This window comes from Rhineura floridana, chromosome 3 (assembly GCF_030035675.1).
Source record: "Rhineura floridana isolate rRhiFlo1 chromosome 3, rRhiFlo1.hap2, whole genome shotgun sequence".
NCBI lineage: Eukaryota > Metazoa > Chordata > Lepidosauria > Squamata > Rhineuridae > Rhineura > Rhineura floridana.
The window spans coordinates 98,112,738-98,130,258 of record NC_084482.1 but is presented as its reverse complement, the minus strand read 5'-3'; the positions used below and the strand labels follow the sequence as shown (position 1 = coordinate 98,130,258).

At 39.8% G+C, this 17,521-nt stretch overlaps 1 protein-coding gene across 2 annotated transcripts in view; it reads left to right on the top strand.

The window, feature by feature from the left end:
- Positions 1-11,308, top strand: part of NDFIP1 (Nedd4 family interacting protein 1) — a 34,260-nt gene extending 22,952 nt beyond the window's left edge. For both annotated transcript variants that reach the window (XM_061617015.1, XM_061617013.1), the window contains exons 6-8: positions 3,843-3,909; positions 6,171-6,276; positions 10,784-11,308. In XM_061617015.1, the coding sequence (XP_061472999.1) occupies positions 3,843-3,909; positions 6,171-6,274 (171 nt within the window). In that variant the 3' untranslated portion in view covers positions 6,275-6,276; positions 10,784-11,308. The remainder of the gene's footprint in view (positions 1-3,842; positions 3,910-6,170; positions 6,277-10,783) is intronic.
- The last annotated feature ends 6,213 nt before the right edge of the window (positions 11,309-17,521 follow it).

Here is a 17,521-nt window from a genome sequence, read left to right as displayed (position 1 = left end):
TGGGTATAGCACTGGCGCCCTAAGTTAGATCAGCAGTGGGTGACAATACATGTCTTCTAAATAAGTTTCCAGAGCATTGTGCCTTCTTCCAAACTCTTGCTCGCCCAACTGGATGAGATTTACCTTTGCATTATGCAACACCTAAGTTTTTCATAATTGAGGTTTTCAACCTCTTCAATTGCAATACCACTTTCAGAGGAAGATAATGTATTTTTCCAACTGCAATAAAATTGTGAGATCAGGAACTGCAGTGACAATGGCATGACCTTGTCCTGAGGCCGGCAGATTTGAAGTTATTATGGAATTGGACCAAGCTACTAGATTCATTAGCCTCTAGGAAAAGCAATTTCAGGAAGTAAACTTAATTAGCTGGGGAATGGCTAGAAGGACCATCAAAAGACAGCTCCGTTGAAGAGGAGTAATTCAAACAGATCTTTGAAAGAGTTTGCTATGTAATGATGTGGGGTGAAATGTATCTAGAAAGGCATGGATACTGAAAAGTCTCTCACTTGGTGTAATATATTCCCACTGATAGTTGGGACAGATTGATTAGATATGTTGATACAGGTGAACAAATAAATGTTGTGATGGAAACTTCCCACTTGTGACATATGTAAAACTGCAAAGGGAGGCTAGATGTGGTTGGTCCAGCTCTTCAGATCACTGGCTTGGGTGTGTCACAGTCAATTACTTGCTCATTTTATTGGGGGGAAAAATAAAGATTTTCAAATACAGTCTGAAAGGTAAAGTTGATTTAGACTTCAGTAAGAGTTACTGGGCAGGTTTTGATAATCACCTTAAAAGAGAGACACTGATTTCCTTTCTTGCTGCACAGCATGTCTACACAAAGCCAGACTTGCCTGTTAGATCAAGCTGCGTATGTAAAATGTAGCTGTAAAGTTAAAATGTTGCCGCCCTGGGCTCCTGCTGGGAGAAAGGGCGGGATATAAATCAAATAATAAATAAATATATAAGTGATGCTTATTCAGAATTCCACCTGTATTTTACCTTTTAATTTATGAAGTGGGACAGGAGAGGAACTACATATTTGGCAAGATACGATTTGAGTGGCTGAAAGGACTGACTGTCTGAAAAGCTTCCCAATGGAAAAGTGATTACTATTTCAATGAAGTCACCCAGCACATTTTGCATACAGCTGACAGATTGTTGTTTGTCAGGGTGGGGATTGTTTGAGGATATGCAAGGGAAAAAATGATTAATTTCCCCACCAAATTTTAGAAGCCAGCGTATTCAGAGTTGAGACTGGTTCTTAACTGTAAAATCTTTTATTTTTCAGTAGTTGCATTTTGCATGGGACATGATCTTTGTACATGCATGAACTTTCTGTTTTGTCTATGAAAGAATATTTGTCCATCTAGCCCAGGATTGTTGACTCTTGATTGGCAGCGGCTCTTTTGGCAAGGCATGTGCTCTACTACTGAGTCACAGCCCCTTCAGTATATATTTAACAAGTCTGGCTTGGAGCTATTGGAACAAATTTTACCACAGGGAAGAGATGAATTCTTACGTTCATCTGACTTTGAGTGATAAATTTATTTCCTCATGGAAAAAAGCTCTGTCAAAAAATATTTCTTTTCTTGGAGTTTCCTCTGCAGAGCTGTACAGACATAACTGCTTTCACTCTAAGCTTTTTGTCAAACAAAGGGTTTTGGATGTTGATTGACAGTATGTTTGTGCTGTCAAGTTATCTGTGCTCCCCTATAACCTTAAGATTAATGCCATCCCTAACAAATGCACCCTATATCTAAGTAAATGTTGTCTACCAAAATATAGGAAAACATTCTTCCTGGCTAGGGTCAATGCCACGCTCTCTGTGGTGATGGTTTCAAGGTCCCCGTGGCCCCATGACCAGAGAGTTTGCCCATGTGACACAAGTGCAGTTGAGACTATAGCACATGTGCGTTTGTTCTACAATTTTTATAAGGGTACAAGGGCTAGATTGCTGCACCCATTCTGGAACAGTTCCCTGATAGATCCAATGTAGCTCTCTTGGACATATGTCTAAATGGTAATAATCCTTTCGTTATTTTAAATGTTGCCAAATTAATAATGTTTTTAACCCTTTTGTAAAGTTGTTTTTTAAAAATGTTTTTAACACTGTTTTGTTTTAATGTATTTTAAGATCTGTTTTTATGATGTTTTAAAGTGTTTTTAGCGCTTTGGTTGCCAGGGCTCCTGCTGGGAGGAAGGGCGGGATACAAATAAAATAATTAAATAAATAAATTTAAATATTGTAATTGTCATAAGAGCTAAAATGCTTGAAGATAATTAATTAGTTAATTCATGGTGATCTCAGTGTTATAATGCTTTTCTGATTGGTTGTAATGGTCGATGGATCAATAAACATTCTTCATTTCATTTGATATATTTACATGCTGCTTTTCTGCCCTATGTGGGGTCCCTAGAACAGCTCCAAATATAATAAAATACCCTAAAAAATCAGTGTTAAACAAGCAGTGATGTAAAACATAACACTGGGGATCAGACTGTACAAAAAGCATTTAAGCTATCTTTGTGAAGGCAGGGAGAGAAGGGGGTAAATGATGGAGGGAGTTTGAGAGCTTGGCACCACCACTTAGAAGGCCATAGCAGCCCCTTCCCTGTACTCGCCAAGAACCCTCAAGACAGTACAAAGCAGAACCTTCCCAGAATATCCCAACAGGTAGAGTCCTGTGACAGCAGGCGATCCTTCAGAAAAATAATAACAGTAAGCCATAAATGAGGGGAAACAACCTTTTTTTTTTTTTGGTTCAAGGGCCACATTCTCCCTTGGGCTATGCCAACAGTGGGTATGACCATTCTACATTCATGCATGCACACACTCATACCATAAATACAGGACACATAGGCTCCCCTCCTCAGTTGATCTGTGCAGATGGGGATGCAAACTGCTACTTCCTTGCTCCTTCAGATCATTGATGTAATGAGCAAAGAAGGGGCAGTTTGCATCCCCATCAGGGTACTGGGCTGGGTTTCTTGACATGCCCCAGCACTGTGTTGTTTTTTCCCCATCACCACCCAAATTGGTGGGGATTTACGGGGCCAGACAGAATTGTTGGAGGGGCTGCATCAGTCCCCAGGCTGGGTTTAGCCATACCTGCTTTAAAAGGAACAACCAGTAATTATATTTGAGCTTAGAAACCTACGAGGAGCCAATGCAGATTCAATATCATTGGAAACGAGCCTCCGTTAACAGCCTGGCAGCAGCTTTCTGTACAAGCTGTACTTTCTGATCAGTTTTCAAAGGCAGTCCCCTGCAGAGTGCATTACAATAGCCCGTCTTGGATGTAACCAAAGCACGTGTGATAATGGCCCTTCTCAAGAAAGGGCCGCAACTGAAGTACTAGCCCAAGCTGTGCAGGCACACTCCTGATTATGTCCATAATCTGCCCCTCCTGCTGAGTCTAAAGCTGTGGATGAACCTAATATTTCAGAAGTGCTGTCTCATCCAGAACAAGCCGAACACCCATCCTGGGATTAGATTTCCTACTAGCCAAAATACTGTGTCTCATCCGGATTAAATCTTACTTTATTAACCTACATCCCAGCCTATCACAGCAAGAAGTGCCTGTGTATATCTGGAATATTACTTCTGAGACCCTTCACATGGATATTTTTTAGGTCATGTCCTTTCACCATGCAGTATTGATTGTGGCAGCAATATTATTTGTACTGACTAGAAAAGGAGCTTAACCCTGAACTACTACTACTAGTAGTAGCATATCCAGCAGTAATTGCCACCATCGGCTAGCAATAAAAAGCCAGTGTGGAAAATCCTACACTTACATCCTTACTGACCTTATTCATTTTTTCTTTTCTAGTTCTCCACCTATTTCCCTGGTTACTTTGATGGGCAGTACTGGTTGTGGTGGGTGTTCCTTGTATTAGGTAAGTTTTAAAAGTCAATTTCAGATTTTTACTTTAAGAGTCATGTATTCTTACTGAAGGGAGGCATCAGCATTTTATTTGTAATTATTGTAGTGTATTTTCAGTGCTTTTTCAGAAACAGGCTTTTCTACCTGTCTTTTTAGGTTAGTTCCTAGGCTGGTCACTTCAGAGTGTTAAGAGCTTTGGAAGAATTTTGAGACTTTCCTGCAAAGGAATCCTGCCATCTAGTGGTTTCATTTTTGCATATAAAAAATGACAACCTTGTTTGATTCTGTGGAAGATGATAGGTACAGTGCTGCATCGGTCATCATCGCCCTCCCCTGATGGCCAGTAGCAACTCTGAGAGTGGTGCTGATCAGGGAAGAGTGGTCTTGCACTCAGGTCCTGCTTTGGGGCTTTCAATAAGCATCTGGTTGGCCAATGGGAGAACAGAATGCTGGACTAGATGAACCTTTGGTCTGATCCAGCAGAGCTCTTCTTATTTTTTTGAAACAACATAGGAATAAAGGGTTAAACACCTTCCCTGAGCAAATTAATAGCCCCACCAGGCTATTTTGAAATAAAGAAGAAAAAAAGTGGGAAATCAGTTTCAATGATCTCCCATGTCACATCTAGTTCGGCCCTCATTGATGCTGAAAAACATTAGTGATGTCAACTATTTCTGAAAAGAGTATTTTTCAGAAATGAGGGAGTCTGTCAAAGGGGAGAGTCAGGTAGGTCAAATCCTTTCAAGAAGCTTGGAGGTTATATTTAAAACGACCATAAGAGAGGAAAATGTACACCACAAATTTCAAGGTTCAAGGTGATAGCAGTGTGTGTCAAGAAAATCATAAAAGGAAAGAAGCTTCCTTTTAAAAAGTAGAAATCATACCAAAATGAGTACAAAAATGATTCCAAATTCTGGCAAGCCAGTATAGTGAGCAAGCAAAGAAAGAACACGAGCAAATTGCTAAAGGCATAAAAACAAATATATTTGAAGTAGTTTCTTGTTTCTGATATATTTGATCAGAAACAAGAAACTAGCCAGAGTGATGACAGTTTTTTTGTACAACAAAGGTGTGAAAGGAAAACTAAAGGAGGACACAGAAATTGCAGAGAAATAAAATTAATTTTTTGCATCTATCTTCACCAAGGAAGGTGTTAGAAAGATTCTCATACCCAAACCACTGGTTTTAGGGAAGCCAACTGAGGAGCTATGTTGTAGTGACAAAGAATGAAATTTTAGAGATAATTGATGAAATTACATATTTAGTGGCCCAGTTCAGATGTAACAACAAACCATAGTTCATTGCTACCAGAATGAGCCTCAGGCTCATTCACTCACTTTTCCCCATTGCCCATGAGAGGAGAAGATTTAGAGCTTCTGTTCCTATTTTGAAGAAACTGCTGTTTGAAACTTGGGTTGTTTGTGGCTTGTTAATAAAGCATGGTTTGAGGCTCAAACCAATTTTTTTGCCAGGTTTGGATTCAGTTTATTCTAAAACGAGAATGGAAACTTTAAATATCTTTCCCTCACTTTCAAAAGAATGTGGAGAGCATGCAAAGCTCATGCTCATAACCACAAGCCATGAACCAAGACATAACAGGTTCAGGTAACATTCATCCAAGAGCTGTTCCTCAGAAGTGAAACTGCTGAACTTTTAACAACATTATGCCACAACATTAAAATCAGTGTCCTTACAAAAGGATAGGAAGGTGCACTAGCCAAAGCTGTGCAAATGTGCACCTGGCTGTATCCACAGCATACCCTTTTAGGAGCAGAACTGGGTCAAAAAAATACTGCCAAACTGCAAACCAGATCCTTATCTGAGGATTAGAAGGGAACCAGTGTAACATCAGTTTCTTTTTAAAAGGGATCCAGAGGGTGGGGATCAAAGAAATAACAAACTTGCCAGCCTAACCTAGGTAAGGTGGTTGAAAGTGATTGTAAAGCTGGAATTATTAAGCATATGAAAGAACAAGTGTTTCTGAGAACACATCAGCATGGCTTCTGTAATGGAAAGTCTAGCTTACCAACCTTTTGCAATTCTTTTGAAAGTGTCAACAAACATAGAAATGATTCAAAAGATATATAGTTGCATTTCCAAAAAGGTCCTTTACTGCAGACTCCTGAGTAAACTTAGTATTGATTGGATAGAAGAATGGGTGTTCCTATGGATCAATGACTAGATAAAGAGCAAGAGGGTAGGAGTAAACATGGACCTTATCTCTCACAAGAAAAGAATGTGTGTATATTAAATAAGTGTGCTCTTTTTCTTTAGGTTTCCTCCTGTTTCTCAGAGGATTTATCAATTATGCAAAAGTTCGGAAGATGCCAGATACATTTTCTACTCTTCCCAGGACTAGAGTTCTCTTTATTTACTAAAGGTAACACTCTGGGGAGCCTGCTTTAATTCCTTTTTTTGTGTCTTGCCTGATTTAAAATCTAGGACATCCCATATTCTAGGCATACTTCAGTGTTGTTCATAGTGTATCAGTGGCAGATTTATTTTTATCTGTAGGGTACCTATGTACTGTTATGACCCTAGACACATTTAAAGTCCCATTGATTTCAGCGGAAGTCACTACCTCCAACTTTTAATGTACATTAATATTTGCACCTAAATGATACCAATTTGAAAAGAATAACATTGCTTTGCTTTGTTTTCCCCTTCACTGGAATCTGGGTGGTGTCTTACAGAGAAATCAATAAGTTCCCATTTCATTAATTTAAAGAGCAAGAAATACTAGAGGTGGCCCCAAGGGAGGCATGGGATGCAGTGTATTCTAGACCATGAAAGCTTATGCCACAATAACACTTGTTAGACTTAAAGATATCACAGGGCTGTTAGTATCATAGCGTTGGAAGGTGCCTCCAGGTCATTTAGTCCAACCTCCTGTTGATACAGGACATCTTCTACTACAGTATCTCTGAATCTCCAGGTTTTGTTTTAAACCTTCTACTGAAGGAGAGTTCACCACCTTCAAGGCAGTCTGTTCCAGTGGTTGTTTTGCTATAACAGACTAACACAGTTACCCCTCTGGAATTAATTGAGAGTCTCTTCATCCAAGTCCCAGGTAGAATGATCTAGGAAAAATACAAGGGTATGCCCAAATCTACTTCTCAGATGGAGATTACTCTTAAGAGGCAACTTGAGTAGCCTGTAATTTTAATGATTTTTTTGTATTGCTTTTAAAAGTTTTTATGTTGCTGTACATCGCCCTGATGTTTTGCGAGAGGGCGGAATGTAAAGATTTTTATTAATAACTTTGGAACTTTCCCCACCTTATTTTTGTGAATTCCAGTGACCAGAATCAGTGGATTAATAGACTTGGGCAGCACATGGGACTGGAGCCAGGGCAAGAGAGTGGGTATGACCGTGGGTGGAGAGAAGTAGTCTTTAATATCCCTTTTCCTTTATCTATAGATGTTTGTGTGTAACAAGAGAATGCTGCAGAATTTCATGTGAGAATCTCAGTGCTCGCCTGCCAAGTAGATAACCTAAGTGCTAGGTTAAAGGGGCCTAGAACATGAGAAAGGAATCCTTAGTTCATAATATTTGAGAGACATTTCATAGAAACTTTTATCCAAGAGAAACCTGGATATATTCTGTCTAGGACAGTAGTGGAAAACTGAAACTTTAAATTGGATGTTATTAAACATGCATCCTTTAAAACGGAACCTTAGTTTTCCTTTTCCACTTTCCTTTTTAGCAGGCCAGCAACCACATAAGCTGAAAAAGGTTTGCCTTTCCTTCCAGTAGTTAATGAGATACATAGCTAGACCACACACAGAATGACGATTTCTTTAGCAATGGTGGAACACTTGGGGAAAAAAATGACATGGGCCATGTAAGAACTGAAGTTGGCATCCACCACATTAGAACATTTGAACTGGAAAAAGCTATAAAAAAGAAAGACTCTGTGGTTAGGGTTTCTTTACTTCCTTAGCAAAGTTTGTGGTGTCGTCTGTAGTCCTCTTGGATCGTAAATTCACACTAAATTACAAATGTCCCTGCTATTATGTTCTTTGCAGCGCTAATTCTAAAAACACCATTGACCAGCAGACTACTCATTTTCTTTTGCTCTTGCTGGAATGAGTAATTATATTCTTTTCCTGAACGTAGCTTTTTCAAGCTACAATTTTTTTAGGATCACTGTTGCCTAACCTATCTCATAAGGGTGTTGTGAGGATAAAATTGGGAAGGAGAGAACCATGTGCTCCCTGAAGGAAAGGTCGAATAGAAATAGAAAATAAAATAAAATAATAAGTGGAAGCTACTTGGTTCCTTACAACAAAAGTTGCAGGACCAAGAAGATTACTAATGAATTGCAGTGCAGTATAATCCTGGCCATGTTTACCATGAAGTAAGCCTGACTGAGTTCATTGGGGCTTACTTGAAAGTTAGCATGCATAAAATTGTAGATTTGATCTTCTGTCTGTGAGAGGCCTTGGGCTGGAGCATATATAACCACGGTTAAGAGATTGGGAGCTAGCTATGGGATTGCACACTTCCTATATCCAGCTTGTCTCTTTTCATGCACAAAATCCTCCAGCCGCTCTTAACTTTTGTTTGTCAACACTAACCGGTATGCCGTCAAAACCTAGGCTTTACATTCAATAGTTAGTATAAAAATAGTTGAGGTAATTGAGAGCGGTGGGGCATAATTTGGTCATGCTAGCTGGGGCTGATAGGGTTAGAGTCCAGCAACATCTGGAGGACCACAGGTTAGCCATCTCTGGTCCGCCTCAAAACAAACTACTTTATCAGTTCTGTATTGTATTGTACATCAACCCAGAATCCGACTAGTTTATCCTTGGTCTCCTGGCAGTCAGTGTTAATTCAGTGTGACCAAATTAGGGTCAATCTTAATAAGAATGCCCATTTCCTTCTTTTCTGTCCTCGTATCCATAATGCCAGTGGGGCTTTCATATTCCAGGGCATTGGACATAAATGTACTAGTACTGTAGCTTGTGAGCCTAACACCAAATCAGCCCTTGCCCTTGTGTTTAGTATTTACATTCTTGGAGTTTTAAAAAATCTTCTTAAAGTCTGTGAGCACTTCAAAAAGACTATGGCCCTGATGACAGGAAAATTTTGTTTATTAAATAATTGTTTACTCGCAGATCACAAAACATAAACAAGAAGACTGTTTAAAACTGTTTAACTGTGCATAAAAGTTATCCAGCCATGTTGCAGAAGGGGGTGCAGGAAGGAGAGAGAGCATGCACACAAGAGAGAGAGTAATGTATGAAGAATAGGGTTTACCTTGCTTGGGATCTGTTCCTTTTAGAGCTAGTTATGTTAAACTGGATGATATAATCCAGCATATACCTTTCAAAAGGTATAACAATTGCATGGCAGGCAAAAATTCAGTAGATACACAATATAGGAGACGGCTTGAGTGCAGATGGAGGCGAACTCCTAGTGGATGCAATTATACACTGGTAAGTGCCTATGGTAAGCTGTATTTAGGGGCAGTGAGGGCAGCAAAAAAACAATATTTTGCTGCCACTATCAAATCATCAATCTGCTGGCCATTACTATTACACTCTGGCCCCAGGGACATGGTAAAACCATCTGAGGCCCGCTGTAATGAATTTGCTAGGCACTTCCAGGATAAAATCTTTAGCATCCGCCAGGACTTAGACTCCAGTGTTATAGCAGGTGAATCAAGCGAGGTATCCAGAGCACAGCCTTGTCCCGATTTCTTGGATGAGTTTCAGCTGGTGCAGCTTGAGGACGTTGACAAGGTGCTTGGACAGGTTCATGCAACTACTTCTGTGCTGGATCCTTGCCCTTCTTGGCTAATAAAAGCTAGCAGGGATGGAACAGCCGGCTGGGCCAGGGAAGTGGTTAATGCCTCTCTGCGAGAGGGGGTGGTCCCTGGCTGCCTGAAAGAGGCGGTAGTGAGACCACTCCTGAAGAGGCCCTCCCTGGACCCAGAAAATCTTAATAACTATAGACCTGTAGCAAATGTTCCATTCCTTGCCACAGTCATTAACCAAAATGGAGACAATAGTCAACTATGAGAGAACTAGAAAAAGTCCTCAAATGCAAAGATGTATCATTGAACACTAAAGTCAGGATCATTCAGACCATGGTATTCCCGATCTCTATGTATGGATGTGAAAGTTGGACATTGTAAAAAGCAGGTAAGAGAAAAATCAACTCATTTGAAATGTGGTGTTGGAGGAGAGCTTTGCGCATACCATGGACTGCGAAAAAGACAAATAATTGGGTGTTAGAACAAATTAAACCAGAACTACCACTAGAAGCTAAAATGATGAAACTGAGGTTATCATATTTTGGACACATAATGAGAAGACATGATTCACTAGAAAAGACAATAATGCTGGGAAAAACAGAAGGGAGTAGAAAAAGAGGAAGGCCAAACGAGATGGATTGATTCCATAAAGGAAGCCACAGACCTGAACTTACAAGATCTGAACAGGGTGGTTCACAACGCATGCTGTTGGAGGTCGCTGATTCATAGGGTCGCCATAAATCGTAATCAACTTGAAGGCACATAACAACAACAAGATGCTGGGTGATTCTGCTGATTTAAAATATTTTAGTCTAAACTTAGAACTCATTTAATCAAGAAAATTATTTGTCTCTCTCCCCCTTACCCCATTTACTTTGGGGAGGGAGAAGGAAGGGAGATAGATTATCATTCATTGTGCCTCTGTTCCTGTGCCATACCAGGAAAAAAAGCTTGACTGTATGCATTTCTGTGCATCAGCCACAGTACGAGGCCCAGGAGTGAGGTCAGAATAAAAGGTGGGTAGGAACAAGTGAACAGTTGTGCTTTTGTGTATGCAAAATGTGTTCTGAGATTGTACACATCCTTCTCTTAGCCAAAATAGTAACTGTATGTTTGCTCTTTTCAGACTGATGTTTTCTGGCAACATTTTCCTGCATTTATGAGTCCTTCCTTAAGTGGACACCTGCAGGAAGTAAATCAAGACTCAACACAGAAGGAAAAAACTAATCACCTGCTTTAAAATAAATAAAGTACTGTTGGGGGAAAAAAGGAGGATTTCTTTCTATTTGTTTCTAGATGTAAAATTTTAATAGTTTAATGCAGAACTCCCGTAATCATTGAATCATTAGTGGCTAATGTTTGAAATGGCTCTTGCAATCAAGTCTGTGATGTTACTAATAATGCCTTATATAGTATTTGTAGTTCTTTAAATAGCATGAGCTATTACCCTGTAGCCAGAAGGGGTCAGTCTTGCTTTTTGTTCTCCTTCTTAAAATTGAACTTGGAATATGTTTTCTTAGTGTAAGATAAGTAATAATGCTGGCCATTGTGAAGGGGTGTTCTTGGGACTTTAGAAACTTGTTTTGACTGTATTTCTGCACATAATATGTATCTGTTGTTAAAATAAAATGAAAATAACCTGGAAATAAAATCTACATGCACAATGTGGGTGTTTTTAAGGCATAGTAGTAAAAGATCATGAAGAAGATGGTACAAGTATTAACTTTAGGTAGAATGTATTCAGTATTTCTTACTGTTGTACTGCACACTTTTTGGGACTCACATAGTGTATGTTGCTGGTGTCAAATTCAAAGAATTTGATAATGCAGTATATAAAATCAGAAAGCACATCACCATTATTGTTGACTTTAGGACTTGAAGTGGTCCCTAACATAGCTGTACTCCTTGCTTTTCTAATTTCTGGTGCATTTAAATGTAGATTAATGTGCACTTGTGTGATTTCTGCAAAACAGTAGTTCAGAGTTTTATTATGTTAAAACTGTAAATATAGCAGAACGTTAATAAATGTCACTTATATTACTAGGGTTTTCTTTTTGCCGTACATCAGCGTTTACATGGGTGCCTATTTTTTCTTGCATTAATATCCCCATCCCAAGTGAATTCACGGTTACTGTGATTTTATTATGATTTTCTTACTAAGTGGGGCAAGGAATGGAGCTTACTTTTTTCCTATCTGACTTTCCTTCCAGTGTCTTTGAAGTCACTCCACTTTATGTATTTCTGCTGAATTTTCCTAAACTCTTTTGACTTGCTTTGTGAATCCTGTCTTTTGGGAACATTGGGCCTTTCTAAGCAGATGTTGCCAAAGAAGAGACAAAACTTTTCATGACCAATCTCAGGCACATTTTGGTGTGTTGCCAAATCAAATCTGAAGACAAAATAAAATGCCAACTCTTATTGTTGTAATACTGGTGAGTTGGTGCCTGTTCCGTCCTCTTCCTGAGAGAAGAGGAATACAGTGGAGTAATGTGGTTTTCGAGTTGAATATAGCTACTCCACTCTGCAAGGGTGGGCAACCCACTGAGCTGGTCCACCCTAAGAGACTTATGACATCTGATGGATTCCTGAATGCTCTGGAGTATTTTCCAGGTGATGTGGCTGGTGCTCCTGTTGAGGCTCTTGTCTCACTGTGGAATGGTGAGATGCATAGAGCCATCGACATGACTGTTCCTGAGTGCCCTCGCTGTCACTGTGGAGCACGTAGGTCACCTTGGTACTTCAGTGACCTGCATGCAATGAAACAGGAGGTTTGGCAGTTGGAGTGGAGGTGGTGTAAATCTTGGTCTGAACATGACTGAACACGGATAAGGTTGCACCATTGTGCCTACCATGTGAAAGCTTGTTACCATTGGGTCCATTAGTAACCGTCCAGCAGACCTTTTCTGAGTGATGAATGGGCTTTTGTCATCTGGCCAAGACAGCATGACTCTTGACACCTGTGGAGGCTGCTGTAACAACTTTGCGAGACACCTTAGGGACAAAATCGCTCAGATTTGGACAGAGTTGGAAGCCATGGTTGGAGCAAATCCAGTGGAGGCGTCCAGAGCTCTGTCTGTTCCATCTGTACTGGATCAGTTTCAATTATTGAGGCCTGAGGATGTGGACAAGCTGCTTGAAGAAGTGCAGCCAACTACTTGCCCCCTTGACACTTGCCCATCTTGGCTTCTTAGAGCTAGCTGTAGGGGGTTGACTGGGTGGGTCCAGGGAGTGATTAATGCTTCACTGGAGGAGGAGGAACCATCTGCCTTGAAGGAGGCAGTGGTGCATCCCCTCTTTAAGAAGACCTCTGGACCTAGAAGTGTTATTAAACAACCACAGCTTGGAAGTAATTTGTTACAAGTAACAAGTACTTGTAATTCATTACTTTTTTGAGGAACGAGTGGGTAATTCCTCTACATTTTGATTGTAATAGAACTAGGAGTAATTTTATATTTCCAGCATTACTTTGGGGCATTACTTGGGGGAAGCAAGGGAAGTCTTCTGCTCCTCTGATTTGTGGATGAAAATCATGTGCCTCAAACTGGGCTTCTGTGCAGCATCGCTCTTCCCTCATGCTCTGTGGGTGGGTAGGAGGCAACAAGGGAGGAGGTGGAGAGTGACACGGGATGGAGTGGAGAAAACAATTGTTTAAAAATGGGTGGTGGTGGTGAAAAATGGAGTGGAGGGAAAAATTATTTATTTAGTCCATTTATATACTGCTTATAAAACTCAGCAGTGTACAACAAGTCAAAACATCTTAATTACAAAAAACAATCAATAAAATACAGTTAACTGAACAAAACATCCTCTTTAGTATCAATGTAATATAAACATTGGATATAAAATTAAGTACAAGAAATACAGATTAGATTAGGCGCTGGAGGGCAAGAACATGGATAAAGGAGGAGAAGGAGGCAGCAGCAGAATGGAGATAACTGTGGAGGTGAAAGATGACAACGTGTGTGTGTGTGTGTGTGTGTGAGAGAGAGAGAGAGAGAGAGAGAGAGAGAATACTGTGTTTGCACTTGGTACTCCACCACCCTCTCTGGCTACTGTGCTGCATTTGCAGTATTTTAACTTTTTTGCATCTCGGGAAAATGTTTGCTTGAGTGAATGTCCCTTAGTTGGTGACAGGGCATGGTCTGGGAGGTGGTTAAGTGAGAGATATTATGCTGGCTGACTGGGGGGGGGGTTGCACTTGGTTTGACGTGCAAAGATCTGAGTAGTGGCCTCTGCCTCCCTCCCCACCACCCCTACCAGCGGAGAGACCACCATTGCTATCTTATGGATAAAAAGAATTATTCTACTACCTCCGTATGTGTGTATTTATTTTTAATGTTGTTTTAGGCTACTTAGATGTGCAGCAGCCAAGGCCAGCACCTTGTAGGCATTTTTAAAGTAACTGAAATGTAATTGTAGTGATTACTTTTGAGAAAAAGTAAAGTAATCAGTTACTTTCAGAGCAATTGTAATTGCAATGGTAATTACTACTTTTGGGGGGCATGTAATTATAACTGTAATTTATTACTTTTAGAAAGTAATTTACCAAGCTCTGTAAACAACTATGGCCCAGTGGAAAATATCCCCTTTTTGGGCAAGGTGCTCAAGAAGGTGATAGCAGTTCAACTTCAAGCATGCTTGGAAGAAACTGATTACTTGGATCCATTCCAGTCTGGTTTCAGGCCTGGCTATGGTACTGAAACTGCCTTGGTTGCCCTGGTTGGTGATATATGTCAGGAGAGAGATGGAAGGAGTGCAACCCTGCACATTTTCATTGATTTCTCAGTAGCTTTTGTATTGTTGACCATGGTATCCTTTTAGAGGATCTCAGGGAGGTGGGGGTTGGGGGCACTGTGCTTCATTGGTTCCACTCTTAGAGCTGCTTCTAAATCATAGTAATGGGAGGCTACAGTTTGGCACCATGGGAGCTGCCCTGTGGTGTTCTGCAGGGTTCCATATCGTCCCCCATGCTATTTAATATCTGTATGAAGTCGCTGGGAGCTGTCATCAGGAGATTTGGAGTGAGGTGTCATCAATATGCAGATGACACCCAACTCTATCTCTCTGTTCCATCTGAATGGGGAAAGACAGTTGAGGTGCTGGACCAGTGCTTGGAGGCGGTAATGGGCTGGATGTGAGCCAATAAATTGAGGCTAAATCCTGAAAAGGCAGAGGTATTATGTGTCCAAAGTTCTCACGTTCAGGAGGTGGAGAAACACCCCATCATCATAATACTACACTTGATCTTAGCCAAAAGGCCGAGAACACATATTAATAGTGTTCTCAGTCCTCCACGTGTCAGCTCTCATGTAGCCAAAATGGCACCAACCATTCCAGTATCTAGAATTTTGAACAGAAGAACAGCACACTGCTGCATTTTATTACAGGTTCCACTTGTTACCTCTTACCTCTGAAGTTCAGGCTGAGAGTATTGTTATGTAGCCAAAAACGGGACTAATCACAAACAAAATGTAGGTACCAGCAGGCTTCAGGGAGCTCATTTTGGTTCTTTTTTTTTTACATCTATAAGCGTCTGAACACCAGATTTTAGAATCCTATCTTCATTTTGTCCATTAAATTATTTTTTCATGTTTGATTCAATTTTTTTGAATTTCTCAGCTGTTCTTTTTAGATATAAGTCTATACATGACAATGTCTTCAAATGTGGCACTTGCTTTGCTGTTGTGGCAAAACTCTTTGTCCATTATGCTCTGAGACGAAATGTTAAACTTGCAGCCCAGTGATAGAATTTAAGTTCCAGGTAATATGAGGTAATAATATACCAGGTAATAATATAGCAGACTTAGTAATGAAAGTTGCATAACTGAGGTGGTATGATTTCATGGCTCACCTAATATTACTATCCCTTACTTTGTTGTAGTGCTTTTAACATTTTGCTTACTAGATCCATCAATGTAATAAGAAGCTTAATTAGTTGTAACCTTGAATAAATGAATTTTATGAGTAATTTTCATCTAGTGCCCCATAGTGGCCTATTTAGATCAGGATGACTTCCTTTCCACCAAAACACCAGGAAAAAAATGTCTTTGTAAAAATATTAGGTCTAAGTTCTTCCCAAAATGTGTTGGGTTTTTTAAAAAAATTGATCCTCTGTGATGTGGAACCTAATACATTATAACAACTTACAGAAGTTAGCTACCCATATTCCTCATTGTAAAAAGACACCGCTGTTGTCACCTTTTTTCTTTTGCTAAAGAGGTGTCACATCCCTTCTTCCTCTGATCATTTCCTGAGATGTTTAAAGGAAACATACCTGGTGATAGTGATATTTGACTACCCTAGTGGGTCACTTATGGGAACACAGTCTTTTTATTTTCAAAGAGAAGTGAATCATTTACAACTTAGAAAAATGTGCATGCATTTGGAATTTTACCACAAGAAAAAAATTCCTGCAGAGATGCCATTAAGTACTCTGATCATTTTTGTACATCTCAACTGAGCTGTTGTATATTTTGTATTCATTAAACTTATTCGTCCTCACTTGGCTCCAGAGAAAGGCACTAATTTTACATTTAGTCACTATGAAAAATCTTTGCTGATATTCTAACACTTCTGTTTTGGGAATAACTGGAGCAGTAAAATTTAAAAGAGTTAAAATGGTCATTATTGGTCATCTAAGCATAATCACTGGAAAGTAAATCCCACTGAGATTGATAGAGATTGCTTCTGAATATTTAGGATCAGAGTGTTGTACTTCTCAGTCCCTGTATAACTTAACCCTTAGCAAATAGTTTAACTGAACCCTTTCTCTGAACATTTTTTATGTCTTCCCTCTCCCGCTTCCCCAAGATGGACTGGTATATGCCAAAGGTGGTGAACCCTTCTCCATTTTCAGTACCATGTCAAAAACTCCCCTAACATACAGATACATACCCCAGGAAAACTGGAGATACTCAAACAAGAAGAATGTGTTTGAGAACTACTGTCACTTAACAAATTGGTTTAAAAAAAAAAAATCTGGCTTTTAATATTCAGTGCTATCAAATTGTGACTGGAAATGTTTTTTTTAGCAAAATAAAACTCAAATGTATGCAATAGAACAGAGACACACTGAAGATCTAAGCCTTTGTGAGTGTTGATTTGGGTCACTTGCTCCTGTTTACTCTTTCACAAGACTGTTCTGCTTCTTTCCTCAGCCCGAAGCTCTGTCTATCCTATTCAGGAACCAAGAAAAAATTGGTTGTGAGATTTGGGGTGTGAGGAGAAGAAAGGAAGATAGACAAACAGTTTCATTATGTTCATGTTACTTATTATTTTCCCCTACCACTTCCCAGTTTTCCTGAGTTCTTTGCAAAGAAAGAGGAGCAAGATCTTCCAAGCTATTTTATAGATTAGAAAGTAGAATAGATCCCCTTGGAACTCTTAACTAAATTAACTATTTTAAAAAATGTAAATGTACTGCCTCCAAGTCGATTCCCACTTATGGCGACCCTATGAATAGGGTTTTCATGGGAAGTGGTATTCAGAGGCGGTTTACCATTGCCTTCCTCTGAGGCTGAGAGGCAGTGACTGGCCCAAGGTCACCCAGTGAGCTTCATGGCTGTGTGGGGATTTGAACTCTGGTCTCCCAGGTCATAGTCCAGCACCTTAACCACTACACCACACTGGCTCTCAAATGAACTATTTACCCTTCTTTTTCAAAGGAGAAAATAAGGCATACCTAACTACAACAATATTATAGGGAGGAGATGTATAAAAGAACTACAAGAAAAAAAATTCACTCGAGAGTTCAGTCATTATTACTTGTCCATGGCCTGCATGTGTTAAGATGTGGCACTACAGTGTGAAACAATGGCTTGTGAATACAGAGAAATTAAATGGGTTGTTGGGGAATCTATTTACT